The 18143-nt window shown below is 41.3% G+C and overlaps 1 protein-coding gene across 1 annotated transcript in view; it reads left to right on the top strand.

Annotated features, from left to right (window-relative positions):
- LOC126293648 (carbonic anhydrase 1-like) overlaps positions 1-5533 on the top strand; it is a 111645-nt gene extending 106112 nt beyond the window's left edge. The window contains exon 7 of the mRNA XM_049986927.1: positions 5306-5533. Within this exon, the coding sequence (XP_049842884.1) occupies positions 5306-5476 (171 nt within the window). The 3' untranslated portion in view covers positions 5477-5533. The remainder of the gene's footprint in view (positions 1-5305) is intronic.
- The last annotated feature ends 12610 nt before the right edge of the window (positions 5534-18143 follow it).

The following is an 18143-nucleotide window of genomic DNA, read 5'->3' as shown; positions in this document are numbered from 1 at the left end:
TACAAATATTTTCACAGCTTTTAAAAATTTACAACCACAGATTTTTAGAAGTATCTGTATGGATGTTAGTAATCAGTGTGGGGCTAGGAGAAACTATTTTATACTTTTTAGTCCATTTTAGGAGCGTATTATATAAAAAAACTTTTTTTAAAAAAAAGTAATTATTTTCTGCGTTTTAGTCTTGTGTGCACCAAATTTTTCAATCGATTTGAGACATTTTGATGAGATTACAACAGAAATATGTAGTAAATTTCGGTATTATTTCAGTTTTCTCTTCACCTCGGTCAACCAAGTCAATGCTCCCTCCTACTATTACCTCATGAAAAGACCTTGAACGTAAAAATTAGAGAATGACAAGCTCATACAGGGGCTTTACCAGTAATCATTCTTTCAACAAAACATTCGCAAGTAGAACAGAAAATGTGGGAAATGGCGGTACTGTACAATGTACTCTCTGCCATGTACCAGACACGAAATCGGGTTAACATTACACTATCATTGACTTCTGCACTATGTTGATAGATTCAAGTATTTAACCTATAGAGAAATGATAGTGGTAAGCAAAGAATACTTCGCCACATACCAGAGAAGAAAGCAAGTTAATATTGCATTTTAATCCAGTTCTGAGCTATGTTGAATGTTTTAAGTATCTTAGCTCATCGGAAAAGCGATAGCGGTTCACGAAGTACCCTCCACCACACACCAGACATGAAAGTGAGTTAATATTGCATTATAATTCAGTTCTGAGCTATGCTGATCAAGTTACTTTAAAATCTATTTGTGACACGTCTAACTAGTGGTAAAAGAAGTCATATACACTTAACAAAGTATGTCTACCACAAGCAGTGAATTGAAAATTTAGATTTCTTGGTGATATAAAGATCTCATGAACTACAATATAAAGTAAAGACATCACTTTATCTCTCTCTTATCGCTTGTGTTTTTGATCTTGTTGCTCAGCCCTTGTCTTTTCTTGCAATCTAGTTCTGTATGCCATTCGATGTATAGAGGGTTGTTGCCTATTCATGTAAGTTAATTAACATTAAATAATAATTATCAGCATTTAATTTTTAAATTTTAGTCTTGTTTTGGAATGGAAATCTTTTCCTCTGCTTACCATTTACAGAAATGTGGCCAGTCCTTGTATGGATGGAAGCTCATGTGGTATTTCAATTTAATTCCAAAAATAGATTAAAATTAGTTTTCTTTCATATTGCATAGTCTGAACAACCTGCATTTTAATGTTACATACGAAGTCAGATTTTGTTAACACAGCATGGTTATCTTTGGTTGTTGAAAATTTATCTTTACCTAAAACCACACTAGCAGAAGCTTGCATTCGCTGTGCCTTAAGCATAACTAAGTAAATGGAAATGCCGTATGACTAGCGCCTACTGTCGGGTATACCGTTCGCCTGCTGGAAGTCTCTCGAGTTGACACTACTTTGGTGACATTTGCATCGATGGGGGTGAAATGATGATAAGGATAAACAGCACCCAGTCTCTGAGCGGAGAAAATCTCCGACCCAGCTGGGAATTGAACCTGGAGCGTTAGGTGTGTCATTGCGTTCCACTGACCATTCAGCTACCAGGTGCGGACAGGACAGCATGACTTAGTAATATTTCAGAATTAAAAGAATATTCAATTTATTTTGAGTCAGAAAGAAAAATATTTCATACTCATACCACAGATAATTTTTTGTAGCTGTAAAATATATCTATGATCTCAAAGTAATATCTCCTAACATCATGATATTTTCACATTAAGTAAGGATACAGGTGAAGTGTAATTTCCATCATTAAATGTAGAAACACAAGTTCATAATAATAAAAGGTATTATAACTGTTTAGAGAAATATTTTCTCAATTTCCTGTAACAAAATCACTCAAGTCATAAGAAAGCACTGGTAGGGTTCAGTTTAAATTGCAAAATCTGTACCAAACAAATAGACAAGAAAGCAACCTAATGAAAAGATGTTTGAGTTTTCACAAAACGAATATACTCAATCGCAAAAATAAAATACTTATTTGGTAGGTTTCTTTGTTGTCCATAGTCGACCAAAAGTATATGTTACAGGACAAAAAACGGAGCGAGAAATACCATTTTTCATTTCGCGCAAATGTGTAATCATTTGACACTTTGAACAAGAAGACAGCATCCAAATTTCACAAACAGAGTTAGTAATTGATACAAATGTAACACACCATTGATACGAACTTGAGGTCTTTGCAGTTACCCTGGATCATGAAGCAAATGCCCTTTCATCTCACATCCACGTTCATATAAATGATTATTGTCAGTTATCAGCAATTTTTGTATGGCCAAAATTTTAACTTACGAACTTTATCTACAATGATGAATTCAACATTCACAAAGTTCTAGTGATGACAACATTTGTTGTTGTTGTTGTTGTGGTCTTCAGTCCCGAGACTGGTTGGATGCAGCTCTCCATGCTACTCTATCCTGTACAAGCTTCTTCAACTCCCAGTACTTACTGCAACCTACAACCTTCTGAATCTGCTTAGTGTATTCATCTCTTGGTCTCCCTCTATGATTTTTACCCTTCACACTGCCCTCCAATGCTAATTTTGTGATCCCTTGATGCCTCAGAATATGTCCTACCAACCGATCCCTTCTTCTAGTCAAGTTGTGCAACAAACTTCTTTTCTCTCCAATTCTGTATCAATATCTCCTCATTAGTTATGTGATCTACCCATCTAATCTTTAGCATTCTTCTGTGGCACCACATTTCGAAAGCTTCTATTCTCTTCTTGTCCAAACTATTTATCGTCCATGTTTCACTTCTATACAGGGCTACACTCCATACAAATACTTTCAGAAATGACTTCCTGACACTTAAATCTATACTCGATGTTAACAAATTTCTCTTCTTCAGAAACGCTTTCCTTGCCATTGTCAGTCTACATTTTATATCCTCTCTACTTTGACCATCATCAGTTATTTTGCTCCCCAAATAGCAAAACTCATTTACCACTGTAAGCCTCTCATTTCCTAATCTAATTCCCTCAGCATCACCCGACTTAATTCGACTACATTCCATTATCCTCGTTTTGCTTTTGTTGATGTTCATCTTATATCCTCCTTTCAAGACACAGTCCATTCCGTTCAACTGTTCTTCCAAGTCCTTTGCCGTCTCTGACAAAATTACAATGTCATCGGTGAACCTCAAAGTTTTCATTTCTTCTCCATGGATTTTAATACCTACTCCAAATTTTTCTTTTGTTTCCTTTACTGCTTGCTCAATATACAGATTGAGTAACATCGGGGATAAGCTACAACCCTGTCTCACTCCCTTTCCAACCACTGCTTCCATTTCATGCCCCTCGACTCTCACAACTGCCATCTGGTTTCTGTACAAATTGTAAATAGCCTTTTGCTCCCTATATTTTACCCCTGCCACCTTCAGAATTTGAAAGAGAGTATTCCAGTCAACATTGTCAAAAGCTTTCTCTAAGTCTACAAATGATAGAAATGTAGGTTTGCCTTTCCTTAATCTATCTTCTAAAATAAGTCATAGGGTCAGTATTGCCAATATTTCTACGGAACCCAAACTGATCTTCCCCAAGGTCAGCTTCTACCATTTTTTCCATTTGTCTGTAAAGAATCTGTGTTAGTATTTTGCAGCCGTGACTTATTAAACTTATAGTTCGCTAATTTTCACACCTGTCAACACCTGCTTTCTTTGAGATTGGAATTATTATATTCTTCTTGAAATCTGAGGGTACTTTGTCTCACACATCTTGCTCACCAGATGGTAGAGTTTTGTCAGGATTGGCTCTCCCAAGGCTGTCAGTAGTTCTAATGGAATGTTGTCTACTCCCGGGTCCTTGTTTCACCTTAGGTCTTTTAGTGCTGTGTCAAACTCTTCACGCAGTATCATATCTCCCATTTCATCTTCATCCACATCCTCTCCCGTTTCCATAATATTGTCCTCAAGTACATTGCCCTTGTATAGACCCTCTATATACTCCTCCCACCTTTCTGCTTTCCCTTCTTTGCTCAGAGCCGGGTTTCCATCTGAGCTCTTGATATTCATACAAGGTCGCTTTAATTTTCCTGTTGGCAGTATCTATCTTACCCCTAGTGATATATGTCTCTACATCCTTAAATTTGTCCACATCATTACATTTGTCCTCTTGCCATCCTTGCTTAACCATTTGCACTTCCTGTCGATCTCATTTTTGAGATATTTGTATTCCTTTTTGCCTGCTTCATTTACTGAATTTTTGTATTTTCTCCTTACATCAATTAAATTCATTATTCCTTTTGTTACCCAAGGATTTCTACTAGCCCTTGATCCTCTGCTCCCTTCACTCTTTTATTTCTCAAAGCTACCCATTCTTCTTCTACTGTATTTCTTTCCCCCATTCTTGTCAATTTTTTGCTAATGCTCTCTCTGAATCTCTCTACAACCTCTGGTTCTTTCAGTTTATCCAGGTCCCATCTCCTTCAATTTCCACCTTTTGCAGTTTCTTCAGTTTTAGTCTACAGTTCATAACCAGTAGATTGTGGTAAGAGTCCACATCTGACCCTGGAAATTCCTTACAATTTAAAAACTGTTTTTTCAGTCTCTGTCTTACCCTTATATAATCTATCTGAAACCTTCCACTGTCTCCAGGCCTCTTCCACTTACACAAATTTCTTTCATCAAACCAAGTGTTAGCTATGATTAAGTTATGCTCTGTGCAAAATTCTACCAGGCAGCTTCATCTTTCATTCCTTACCCCCATTCCATAGTCACATACTACTTTTCCTTCTCTTTGTATTCCTACAATTGATTTCCAGTCCCCTATGACTATTAAATTTTCATCTCCCTTCACTATCTGAAAATTTCTTTTACCCCCTCATACATTTCTTCAATCACTTCATCATCTGAGGAGCTAGTCGGCATATAAACTTGTACTTCTGTGGTAGGCATGGACTTCGTGTCTATCTTGGCCACAATAGTGCGTTCACTATGCTGTTTTTGTAGCTTACCTGCACATTATTACATTATACTGCCCAAATAGCAAAACTTGTTGAGTACTTCTACTGCCTCATTTCCTAATCTAATTGTGTCCACATCACCTGACTTAATTTTATTACATTTTATTAGCTTTTTTTATATTTGTTATTATACATGCCCTATATATGATTTAATTGACTGTGTTTTTCATTAAAATATGGAATTGCTTTGTTCATTCAAATGAGTGTTGTACAATGTGCAGTTTGATACCGCAGTGTACAGGAACTGTCGTTGACTCACTGTGGCCACAGCATACTGGGTGCATTCTGATGCCGACAGGTGGCTGCCTTCCACACCCTAAAGACGGAGGACGGCAGCCTGTTGACCTCGAACCGTCGGCCCCTGCAGCCGCTGGGTAACCGTACCGTCAGCTTGGTCAGCTTCAGCAGCAGCCGCCGCCGCGGTTCTGCCACCAGGAGAAGGGGACAGCACGGCAGGCGCCGCCAGTAGATGCCGAGCTCAGTCTTCCAGTGTATAACAGCTGTCAATAAAACTTACTGAGCAACACACTGTTTGCAACATAGTCTTTCCCAGTCATTCCAGCTCATCCAGTATACCCTCCTATCTAATTTGGAGCATAAAGCTGAAAAAAAAGAAGGGAGAGAGGGAGAATGAATGAGCGAGTGAGTGAGTGAGTGATGGGATAGGAGGAGGAGGAGGAGGAGGAGAAGGAGGAGGAGGAGAAGAATAATCCACATAACGTTTTGACAGGAGGAATATATACACTGACAGAAAAAAGATGCAACACTAAAAATTATTTATGCAAAGCAATGAAATTTTGGGAATACATCTGTCTAGGTAACATATTGAATGGATTAACATTGCAAAGGTCACAGGTTAATGTAAGCATGAGATAAGCCATTGGAAATGTGAAATACTGGTACTCTTGGAGATAAGAGAACCACTTGTATGAACATCAAGAGCTCAGATGGAAACCCAGTTCTAAGCAAAGAAGGGAAAGCAGGAAGGTGGAAGTAGTATATAGAGGGTCTATACAAGGGTGATGTACTTGAGGACAATATTATGGAAATGGAAGAGGATGTAGATGAAGATGAAATGGGAGATACGTTACTGCGTGAAGAGTTTGACAGAGCACTGAGAGACCTGAGTTGAACAAGGCCCCCGGAGTAGACAGCATTCCATTGGAACTACTGACGGGCTTAGGAGAGCCAGTCCTGACAAAACTCTACCATCTGGTGAGCAAGATGTATGAAATAGGCGAAATATGGACGATAAATAGTTTGGACAAGAAGAGAATAAAAGCTTTCGAAATGTGGTGCTACAGAAGAATGCTGAATATTAGATGGGTAGATCACATAACTAATGAGGAAGTATTGAATAGGATTGGGGAGACGAGGAGTTTGTGGCACAACTTGACCAGAAGAAGGGATCGGTTGGTAGGGCATGTTTTGAGGCATCAAGGGATCACCAATTTAGTATTGGAGGGCAGCGTGGAGGGTAAAAATCGTAGAGGCAGACTAGGAGATGACTACGCTAAGCAAATTCAGAAGGATGTAGGTTGCAGTAGGTACTGGGAGATGAAGAAGCTTGCACAGGATAGAGTAGCAAGGAGAGCTGCATCAAACCAGTCTCAGGACTGAAGACCACAACAACAACAACAACAACAACAATGACCTATGTAACCAGCAGAATGTTGAATTCAGGTGTGCAAAGCTGCTCACATTGTGTTGTCAGGTGTCAGGTAGTGGGATGAATTTCCATGCCTGATGCACTTAGTCATTTAGTGAAGGGACAGTTAATGGTGTTTGTGGATGACGATGGAGTAGTTGTCTGATGTCCCATATACAGGGTGGTAGGAAATTCCCATTACAAACTAGGACTTGTAGAGGGTAGTGAGTACAGAACATTTTGAATAGGATTCCATGTCAGGAATCTCATCATTTCTGTTCTATGACAGTTTCAATTCAGATGTGTACCTCGTCAATGTCTGCCTAGGGTAACAGAAACGTCTCAGAGTTGCCTGTCCTGGTATGCAACATGGTAGACACGATGAAGTGTACTATGTCAAACGATCCCCAGATGTCACTTATTGTCCACTTTGCTGTGAGACGGAGTCAATACCTGTGCGTCACCGATAGAGGAAACTTGGTGCAGGACACATTTGCGGAATACACAGACATGCTCCTTGCATGTGGCGAAGCTGGAGGTAGTGGAAGAGCTGCTAGTAGGCTGTATCACAAACGTTTTCCACACCATCACACTCCATCGCACAAACTGTTTGCCCAAGTTACACAATGGTTACGAGAAACGGGTACCTTCAGTGTGAGGAGGCAGGGCTGATGGGTCCCGCATACTTAGTCTTCCTACAACACATAATGGACCCATTCTTGGAAGCTGTGCCACTGAATGCCCATCAGGAAATGTGGTTTCAGCATGATGGAGCACCACCTCACTTTTCACTGGCTGTCCAGAAACATCTCAACAGACTGTATGGTGAAAGAGGGATAGGCTGTGGTAGTCCAACTGCATGGCCACCACAATTGCTGGATTTAACCACTATGGACTACTTCTTGTGGGGTCATATGAAGAGCCTAATATCTGAGACACCTGTAGAGACAGATGAAGATCTGCTGGCCCAAGTTCTGGCCGCTACATAAGACATTGAAGAGACACCAGGTGGGATGGAGAAAGTGTACCAGAATGTGCTTCAGAGGTGCAATGTGTGTAACAACGTTGGTGGTCACCACATTAAGCTGCTGTTGTAATGCATCGGTACATTGTGGCTGGCACTGTGGATGCTGGGTTCTTGTTGTTGTCAACTAGTGTAAACCATAAGGTGTAAGTTAGTCCCCCCCCCCACCCACCCCCCCACCACCCATGAACCATGGACCTTGCCGTTGGTGGGGGGGTTTGTGTGCCCCAGCAATACAGATAGCCGTACCGTAGGTGCAACCACAACCGAAGGGTATCTGTTGAGAGGTCAGACAAACGTGTGGTTCCTAAAGAAGGGCAGCAGTCTTTTCAGTAGTTGCAGGGGCAACAGTCTCTATGATCGACTGATCTGGCCTTGTAACACTAACCAAAACAACCTGGCTGTGCTGGTACTGCGAACGGCTGAAAGCAAGGGGAAACTACGGCCGTAATTTTTTCCCGAGGGCATGCAGCTTTACTGTATGATTAAATGACGATGGCGTCCTCTTGGGTAAAATATTCCGGAGATAAAATAGTCCCCCATTCGGATCTCCGGGCGGGGCCTACTCAAGAGGATGTTGTTATGAGGAGAAAGAAAACTGGTGTTCTACAGATCGGAGTGTGGAATGTCAGATCCCTTAATTGGGCAGGTAGGTTAGAAAATTTAAAAAGGGAAATGGATATGTTAAAGTTAGATATAGTGGGAATTAGTGAAGTTTGGTGGCAGGAGGAACAAGACTTCTGGTCAGGTGACTACAGGGTTATAAACACAAAATCAAATAGGGTAATGCAGGAGTAGGTTTAATAATGAATAGGAAAATAGAAATGCGGGTACGCTACTACAAACAGCATAGTGAACACATCATTGTGGCCAAGATAGATACAAAGCTCACACCTACTACAGTAGTACAAGTTTATATGCCAACTGGCTCTGCAGATGACGAAGAAATTGAAGAAATGTATGATGAAATAAAAGAAATTATTCAGATAGTGAAGGGTGACGAAAATTTAATAGTCATGGGTGACTGGAGTTCGGTAGTAGGAAAAGGGAGAGAAGGAAACGTAGTAGGTGAATATGGATTGGGGCAAAGAAATGAAAGAGGATGCCGCCTGGTAGAATTTTGCACAGAGTATAACTTAATCATAGCTAACACTTGGTTCAAGAATCATAAAAGAAGGCTGTATACATGGAAGAAGCCTGGAGATACTGACGGGTTTCAGATAGATTATATAATGGTAAGACAGAGATTTAGTAATCAGGTTTTAAATTGTAAGGAATTTCCAGGGGCAGATGCGGACTCTGACCACAATCTATTGGTTATGACCTGTAGATTAAAACTGAAGAAACTGCAAAAAGGTGGGAATATAAGGAGATGGGACCTGGATAAACTGAAAGAACCAAAGGTTGTACAGAGTTTCAGGGAGAGCATAAGGGAACAATTGACAGGAATGGGGGAAAGAAATACAGTAGAAGAAGAATGGATAGCTTTGAGGGATGAAGTAGTGAAGGCAGCAGAGGATCAAGTAGGTAAAAAGACTAGGGCAAGTAGAAATCCTTGGGTAACAGAAGAAATATTAAATTTCATTGATGAAAGGAGAAAATATAAAAATGCAGTAAATGAAGCAGGAAAAAGGAATACAGATGTCTCAAAAATGATATCGACACGAAGTGCAAAATGGCTAAGCACGGATGGCTAGAGGACAAATGCAAGGATGTAGAGGCTTATCTTACTAGGGGTAAGATAAATACTGCATATAGGAAAATTAAAGAGACCTTTGGAGAAAAGAGAACGACTTGTATGAATATCAAGAACTCAGATGGAAACCCAGTTCTAAGCAAAGAAGGGAAAGCAGGAAGGTGGAAGGTGGAAGGAGTATATAGAGGGTCTATACAAGGGCAATGTACTTGAGGACAATATTATGGCAATGGATGAGGATGTAGATGAAGAGGAAATGGCAGATATGATACTGCGTGAAGAGTTTGACACAGCACTGAAAGACCTGAGTCAAAAAAAGGCCCCGGCAGTAGACAACATTCCATTGGAACTACCGACGGCCTTGGGAAAGCCAGTCCTGACAAAACTCTACCATCTGGTGAGCAAGATGTATGAAACAGGCGAAATAGACTTCAAGAAGAATATAATAATTCCAATCCCAAAGAAAGCAGGTGTTGACAGATGTGAAAATTACCGAACTATCAGTTTACTAAGTCACAGCTGCAAAATGCTAACACGGATTCTTTACAGACGAATGGAAAAACTAGTAGAAGCCAATCTCGGGGAAGATCAGTTTGGTTTCCATAGAAATATTGGAACACGTGAGGAAATACTGACCCTACGACTTATCTTAGAAGCTAGATTAAGGAAGGGCAAACCTACATTTCTAGCATTTGTAGACTTAGAGAAAGCTTTTGAGAATGTTGACTGGAATACTCTCTTTCAAATTCTGAAGGTGGCAGGGGTAAAATACAGGGAGCAAAAGGCTATTTACAATTTGTACAGAAACCAGATGGCAGTTATAAGAGTCAAGGGGCATGATAGGGAAGCAGCGATTGGGAAGGGAGTGAGACAGGGTTGTAGTCTCTCCCCGATGTTATTCAATCTGTATATTGAGCAAGCAGTAAAGGAAACAAAAGAATAACTCGGAGTAGGTATTAAAATCCATGGAGAAGAAATAAAAACTTTGAGGGTCGCTGATGACATTGTAATTCTGTCAGAGACAGCAAAGGACTTGGAAGAGCAGTTGAACGGAATGGATAGGGTCTTGAAAGGAGGATATAAGATGAACATCAACAAAAGCAAAACGAGGGTAATGGAATGTAGTCGAATTAAGTCATGTGATTCTGAGGGAATTAGATTAGGAAATGAGACACTGAAAGTAGTAAAAGGGTTTGGCTATTTGGGGAGCAAAATAACTGATGATGGTCGAAGTAGGGAGGATATAAAATGTAGACTGACAATGGCAAGGAATGCGTTTCTGAAGAAGAGAAATGTGTTAACATCGAGTATAGATTTAAGTGTCAGGAAGTCATTTCTGAAAGTATTTGTATGGTGTGTAGCCATGTATGGAAGTGAAACATGGACGATAAATAGTTTAGACAAGAAGAGAATATAAGCTTTTGAAATGTGGTGCTACAGAAGAATGCTGAAGATTAGATGGGTAGATCACATAACTAATGATGAAGTATTGAATAGAATTGGGGAGAAGAGGAGTTTGTGGCACAACTTGACTAGAAGAAGGGATCGGTTGGTAGGACATATTCTGAGACATCAATGGATCACCAATTTAGTATTGGAGGGCAGTGTGGAGGGTAAAAATTGTAGAGGGAGACCAAGAGACGAATACACTAAGCAGATTCAAAAGGATGTAGGTTGCAGTAGGTACTGGGAGATGAAGAAGCTTGCACAGGATTGAGTAGCATGGAGAGCTGCATCAAACCAGTCTCAGGACTGAAGACCACAACAACAACAAGGTGCAAGTTGTAATTCAAATGCGTAAGTACTAACGAAATGGATTTTCAAATGGATTGCAACAATTGTACTGGGTCACACCTAAGTACATTCCTCACATAGGTGCGGATGAGATAATCATTTGCATTGAAACTGTCATAGAATGGAAACGATACGTTTCTGGACATGGGTTCCTATTCAAAACGTTATGTACTTACTACCTTCTACATGTCCTACAAGTTTGTAATGGCAGTTTCCGACCACCCTGTATTTACTCAATTGGAGATAGATCTGGTGATCGACTAAGCCAAGGCAACAAGTTGACACACTACAGGGCACGTTGGGTTGCAACAGTAGTATGTGAGTGGTGGTTGTTTGTTGGTAAACAGCTCAGCAGGTTGAATCACCAGACTGGCACATTGAACTGCACTCAGGGTGCATGGGATAACCACGGGAGGGCTCCTGCTATACAAAATCTCACCCCAGACCAGAACTTCAGGTGTAGGTCCAGTGTGACTAGCATGCAGAATAGTTGGGTGTAAGTTCTCAACTGGCCTCCTTTTAACCAACACACAGCTACCACTGGCATCGAGGCAGAACCGGCTTTCATCAGAAAACTCAACAGACCTCCACCCTGCCCTTCAATGAGCTGTTGCTTGACTCCACTGAAGTCATAAATGGCGGTGGACTGGAGTCAGTGGAGTGCACGCTGAAGGGCGTCTGGTTCGGAACTGTCCTTGAAGTAACCGATTTGTAACAGTTTGTTGTTTCACTGTGGTGCAATGCCTGCCCAAGTTGTTGCTGCAAAGGTAGTACTGTGTGCCAGAACCATACACCAATATGATGGTTTTCCTTCTCAATACTGCCACGTAGGCATACAGAAGCATCTTCTTGTGAGCGTGTATTGTTGTGACCACTGCTGCCACCAATCATGTACAGTGGCTAGTCTTTCTGCAGTATCACAGAAGGTACATCAAACTTCTTATAGGTCTATTACATGACCTTGTTTAAACCCAGTTAGGCGTTGATAATGGTGTCTTTGTCGCCTTTAAGGCGTACTTGACTAACATTAATTCACCGCTTCCAGACCGAGCGAGGTGGCGCAGTGGTTAGACACTGGACTTGCATTCAGGAGGTCGACGGTTCAGTCACGCGTCCGGCCACTCTGATTTAGGTTTTCCGTGATTTCCCGAAATCAGTCCAGGCAAATGCCAGGATGGTTCCTCTGAAAGGGCACAGTCGACTTCCTTCCCCATCCTTCCCTAATCCGATGAGACTGATGACCTCACTGTCTGGTCTCCTTCCCCAAACAACCCAACCCAATCCAACCCAACCCCAACCACTTCCAGTCTCACAGGTAACTAATGCTCATCACCATTACAGCGTGTATTGAAAACAAACCTGATTTGCATCCTCGTAGTGGTGCTACTAGTGCCACTCTAATGCAACAGCTGCAAAATTGGAATATATATCATCTTCCAGACGTAGAAACGTGCCTACCAGCTTTCGTTCATCTCACTTGGCTGCTCGTTGGTGCTGCAATGTTTTTCTACCAGTGTAGAATCTTAACAAGCACTTATCTGTTAAATTTGGCACATTGGGTAAGATCACAAAAGGTCCATGGCATAATTCCAATTTCAAAGTGAAACATCATATTTCCCATCATGTAATTATGTATTGACTCATCATTTAAAACAGTGTCAAAATTTCAAACTGTTGAAGAATAATACATTTTTGATTCAAAGAAATCTGCCATTTAACTAATACAAAGTGAGATCATCTTTCCAACAATCAACAACTCTCTTAGCTCTCCTTACTGGTAGTTGGGAGCTCCAATGTCAGGCGTGTAATGGGGCCCCTTAGGGATATGGCAGCAAGAGAGGGTAAGATAACTAATTTGCACTCCGTGTGCATATGGGGGGGGAGTCATTCCAGATCTGGAAAGGGTCCTTTCGGATGCCACGAAGGGTACAGGGTGCACCCATCTGCAGGTGGTCGCTCATGTCAGCATCAATGATGTGTATCGCTACGGATCGGAGGAAATCCTCTCTGGCTTCTGGCGGCTATCTGATTTGGTGAAGACTGCCAGTCTCACCAGCAGGATGAAAGCAGAGCTCACCATCTGCAGCATTGTCGACAGGACTGACTGTGGACCTTTGGTACAGACCCGAGTGGAGGATCTAAATCAGAGGCTGAGACGATTCTGCGACCATGTGGGCTGCACATTCCTCGACTTGCGCCGTAGGGTGTTGGAGTTTCGGGTTCCGCTGGATAGGTCAGGAGTCCACTACACACAGCAGGTGGCTACATGGGTAGCAGGGGTTGTGCGGTGTGGACTGGGCAGTTTTTTTAGGTTAGATGGCTTCGGGCAACTACAGAAAAGGCAACAGCCTCAAAGGGTGCAGGACAAAGTCAGGACATGCAGAGACCAAGCAGCACTCATTATTGTAATTGTAAACTGTCGAAGCTGCGTTGGTAAAGTACTGGAACTTCAGGTGCTGATAGAAAGCACCGAAGCTGAAATCAGTATAGGTACGGAAAGCTGGCTGAAGCCAGAGATAAATTCTGCCAAAATTTTTACAAAGGCACAGATGGTGTTTAGGAAGGATAGTATGCATGCAACCGGTGGTGGCGTGTTTGTCGCTGTTAGAAGAAGTAGTTTATCCTGTAATGAAGTAGAAGTGGATAGTTACTGTGAATTGTTATGGGTGGAGGTTACAATCAACAACCGAGCTAGGTTAATAATTGGCTCCTTTTACCGACCCCCCGACTCAGCGGCATTATGGCAGAACAACTGAGAGAAAATTTGGAATACATTTCACATAAATTTTCTCAGCATATTATAGTCTTAGGTGGAGGTTTCAGTTTACCAGATATAGATTGGGACACTCAGATGTTTAGGACAGGTGGTAGGGTCACAGCATCGAGTGACATTGTACTGAGTGCACTATCTGAAAATTACCTCAAGCAATTAAACAGAGAACCAACTTGTGGAGATAACATCTTGGACCTACTGATAACAAACAGACCTGAACTTTTCGACTCTGTCAGCACAGAACAGGGAATCAGTGATCATAAGGCCATTGCAGCATCCCTGAACATGGAAGTAAATAGGAATATAAAAGAGGGAGGAAGGTTTATCTGTTTAGCAAGAGTAATAGAAGGCAGATTTCAGAGTACCTAACAGATCAAAACGAAAATTTCTGTTCAGACACTGACAATGTTGAGTGTTTATGGAAAATGTTCAAGGCAATTGTAAAATGCGTTTTAGACAGGTACGTGCCGAGTAAAACTGTGAGGGACGGGAAAAACCCACCGTGGTTCAACAACAAAGTTAGGAAACTACTCCAGAAGCAAAGAGAGCTTCACTCCAAGTTTAAACGCAGCCAAAACCTCTCAGACAAACAGAACCTAAATGATGTCAAAGTTAGCGTAAGGAGGGCTATGCGTGAAGCGTTCAGTGAATTCGAAAGTAAAATTCTATATACCGACTTGACAGAAAATCCTAGGAAGTTCTGGTCTTACGTTAAATCAGTAATTGGCTCGAAACAGCATATCCACACACTCCGTAATGATGATGGCTTTGAAACAGAGGATGACACGCGTAAAGCTGAAATACTAAACACCTTTTTCCAAAGCTGTTTCACAGAGGAAGACCGCACTGTAGTTCCTTCTCTAAATCCTCGCACTCACAAAAAAATGGCTGACATTGAAATAAGTGTCCAAGGAACAGAAAAGCAACTGAAATCACACAACAGAGAAAAGTCCATTGGACCTGATAGGATACCAATTCGATTCTACACAGAGTACGTGAAAGAACTTGCCCCCTTCTAACAGCCATGTACCGCAAGTCTCTAGAGGAACGAAAGGTTCCAAATGATTGGAAAAGAGCACAGGTAGTCCCAGTCTTCAAAAAGGGTCACCGAGCAGATGTGGAAAACTATAGGCCCATATCTCTGACATCGATTTGTTGTAGAATTTTAGAACATGTTTTTTGCTCACGATCATGTCATTTCTGGAAACCCAGAATCTACTCTGTAGAAATCAACATGGATTCTGGAAACAGCGATTGTGTGAGACCCAACTCGCTTTATTTGTTCATGAGACCCAGAAAATATTAGATAAGGCTCCTAGGTAGATGCCATTTTTCTTGACTTCCAGAAGGCGTTCAGTACAGTTCTGCACTGTAGCCTGTTAAAGTAAGAGCCTACGAAATATTACACCAGCTGTGTGGCCAGATTGAAGAGTTTTTAGCAAACAGAACACAGCATGTTTTTCTCAATGGAGAGACGTCTACAGACATTAAAGTAACCTCTGGCGTGCCACAGGGGAGTGTTATGGGACCATAGCTTTTCACAATATATATATATATATAAATGGCCTAATAGATAGTGTCGGAAGTTCCATGTGGCTTTTCACAAATGATGCTGTAGTATACAGAGAAGTTGCAGCATTAGAAAATTGCAGTGAAATGCAGGAAGATCTGCAGCAGATAGGCACTTGGGGCAGGAAGTGGCAACTGACCCTTAACATAGACAAATGTAATGTATTGCAAATACATAGAAAGAAGGACCCTTTATTGTATGATTATATGATGGCAGAACAAACACTGGTAAATATCTGTAAAATATCTGGGAGCATGCATACGGAACGATTTGAAGTGGAGTGATCATATAAAATTAATTGTTGGTAAGGCGGGTGCCAGGCTGAGATTCATTGGGAGAGTCCTTAGAAAATGTAGTCCATCAACAAAGGAGATGGCTTACAAAACACACAGAGGAGATAGAGAAGATCCAAAGAAGAGTAGTGTGTTTCGTCACAGGGTTATTTGGTGATAGCATTATGGAGATGTTTAGCAAAGTCAAGTGGCAGACTCTGCAAGAGAGGCACTTTGCATCATGGTGTAGCTTGCTGTCCAGGTTTCGAGAGGGTGCGTTTCTGGATGAGGTATCGAATATATTGCTTCTGACTACTGATACCTCCCGAGGAGATCACGAATGTAAAATTAGAGAGATTCGAGCGCGCACAGAGGCTTTCCGGCAGTCGTTCTTCCCGCGAACCATACGCGACTGGAACAGAAAAGGGAGGTAATGGCAGTGGCACGTAAAGTGCCCTCCGCCACACAGCATTGGGTGGCTTCCAGAGTATAAATGTAGATGCAGATGTAGATGTAGCCAGTCTTGCACCTGTCCTTATGTAGGTGTGTAAAATTACAAATGTTTTCATTTTTACAATCTTTACTTTTTTTGGTTTACGATGAAGAATCAAATATCCATAATGTTTTGAGTATGAGAATAGACTCTCCATAAATAAATAATAGATCCAAAATACTGATTTTTTTGTAACAGAAAAGTTTCCTGTAGAAAATTTCATACAATTTAACAATGATCTTCAAAATATGCAAATTTCAGTCAATTATATTTGTTTCATATGTGAACCGTGGATTTACTTTCAAAATCTTTTCTTCAGGAATTTACTTTATTTACTAGTGATTCATCAAGAACATTAACACATTTAATCACACTGTGTGAGTGTGGAAGTAGTTGCCAATGGGCAACTGATTAAAACAAATCAAATTTCTTTCAACAAATGGAAATTTTATTCCTAAAAGCCCCCCCCCCCCCCTTTTTTTTTAAACGGATTTAAAATTATAATCAGAAAGCACTCTCTAAATATCAAGTTACAATTTATTCACAGGATAACTTTTCTTTTCTCTCTCTCTCTCTCTCTCTCTCTCTCTCTCTCTCTCTCTCTCTCTCTCTCACAGTATGAGCTTTCGTGCTGAGAACCTTGCCGCTCCCTTTTAACATAGACTTAGTCACAACCGCTCACAACAACCTCTGAAAGACTACACTGATGCAAATTTGCAACACACCGGATTACTTTAAACTAAAAATTTTGACAACTCACACAAACACATTAACTGTGCACCCTGTAGGAGGGATGAAAATGGTACAAAACACTCACATTAAAAAAAAAAAATTACTTGCCACTGAAAGTGGGTGGCAACTTTATATACGAAAATGACCATTTAAATAAAACCCATGAAATGTAGTCTTACATAAAATGTACAAACATGCTCTACAGTACACATATACCACCTCTCAAGATGATAGGCAAGATAAAAACAATTTCAGGAATTTGGCCTTTACATCTTAAGCAATAAATTCATTAGCACCAAATCCGAAAAACACGACAGAGGCAGCTATTAACATATGGCAGATTGACAGGTGGATTACTGAACAACCCGAGCTGCAGATTGCTATAACCCGCCCGTACTCCACAAAAAAAAAATGGACCACCAAATTCATAAATAACCACCTTCCTGCAGGTGGGCAAACAGAGAAGAATGGTGGGATGTCCCAAAACTAAGAGGCTGGTGACCTCACCAAGAAAACAAGTAAAATTTAACAAGTAAATGAAACAACATATCTTCAATCACTTAACTTGTAATAAACTATGATTTCTGGCGAAGACCTGGCACAGCACCCCCAACACTCTCCTGAACCATCCACTGCCAGCCGCTTCAACAGATGCAGGAAGGCATGCCAACCTCTTGTCTCACGGCGTCGTAGCTCGCACCGGCCAGCCCGATGTCACGATTTGACTCCTGTTGCTCTCGTGCCTACCGCGAAGCCGATACCCCTTTCTATCGGTGCGGCCCACTTGACTCATATGATGACTTCGCATGTGCCGATGCTCAAGGTGGACAAGTTGGCTTGTGTCTCAGTGCGCGACCGACCAACCAACTGATCCAACTGCCAACGACTGTTGGCTGAGCAACTCGAGCAGACTGGCGGTCTAATGTGCAGACTCAGCTGCAGGAACTCAGCACTGACAGGGCTACCGCTAGCTGAGTTCTGTTACTGGTGGAGTGGCAAGACTCTCATTTTCTGGCTTTAAGGTTTGATCCAAATGACAGACATATTAGCACTCCGACGACAGACAGACACTAACTGCCCCGCATATGAGGGACAGACCAGCAACTGGTGACGCTACGCTGACCCAGCCTCACT

The sequence above is a fragment of the Schistocerca gregaria genome, chromosome 10, assembly GCF_023897955.1.
Source record: "Schistocerca gregaria isolate iqSchGreg1 chromosome 10, iqSchGreg1.2, whole genome shotgun sequence".
In the NCBI taxonomy this organism is placed as follows: Eukaryota; Metazoa; Arthropoda; class Insecta; order Orthoptera; family Acrididae; genus Schistocerca; species Schistocerca gregaria.
This window is presented reverse-complemented; position numbering and strand designations above follow the sequence as displayed.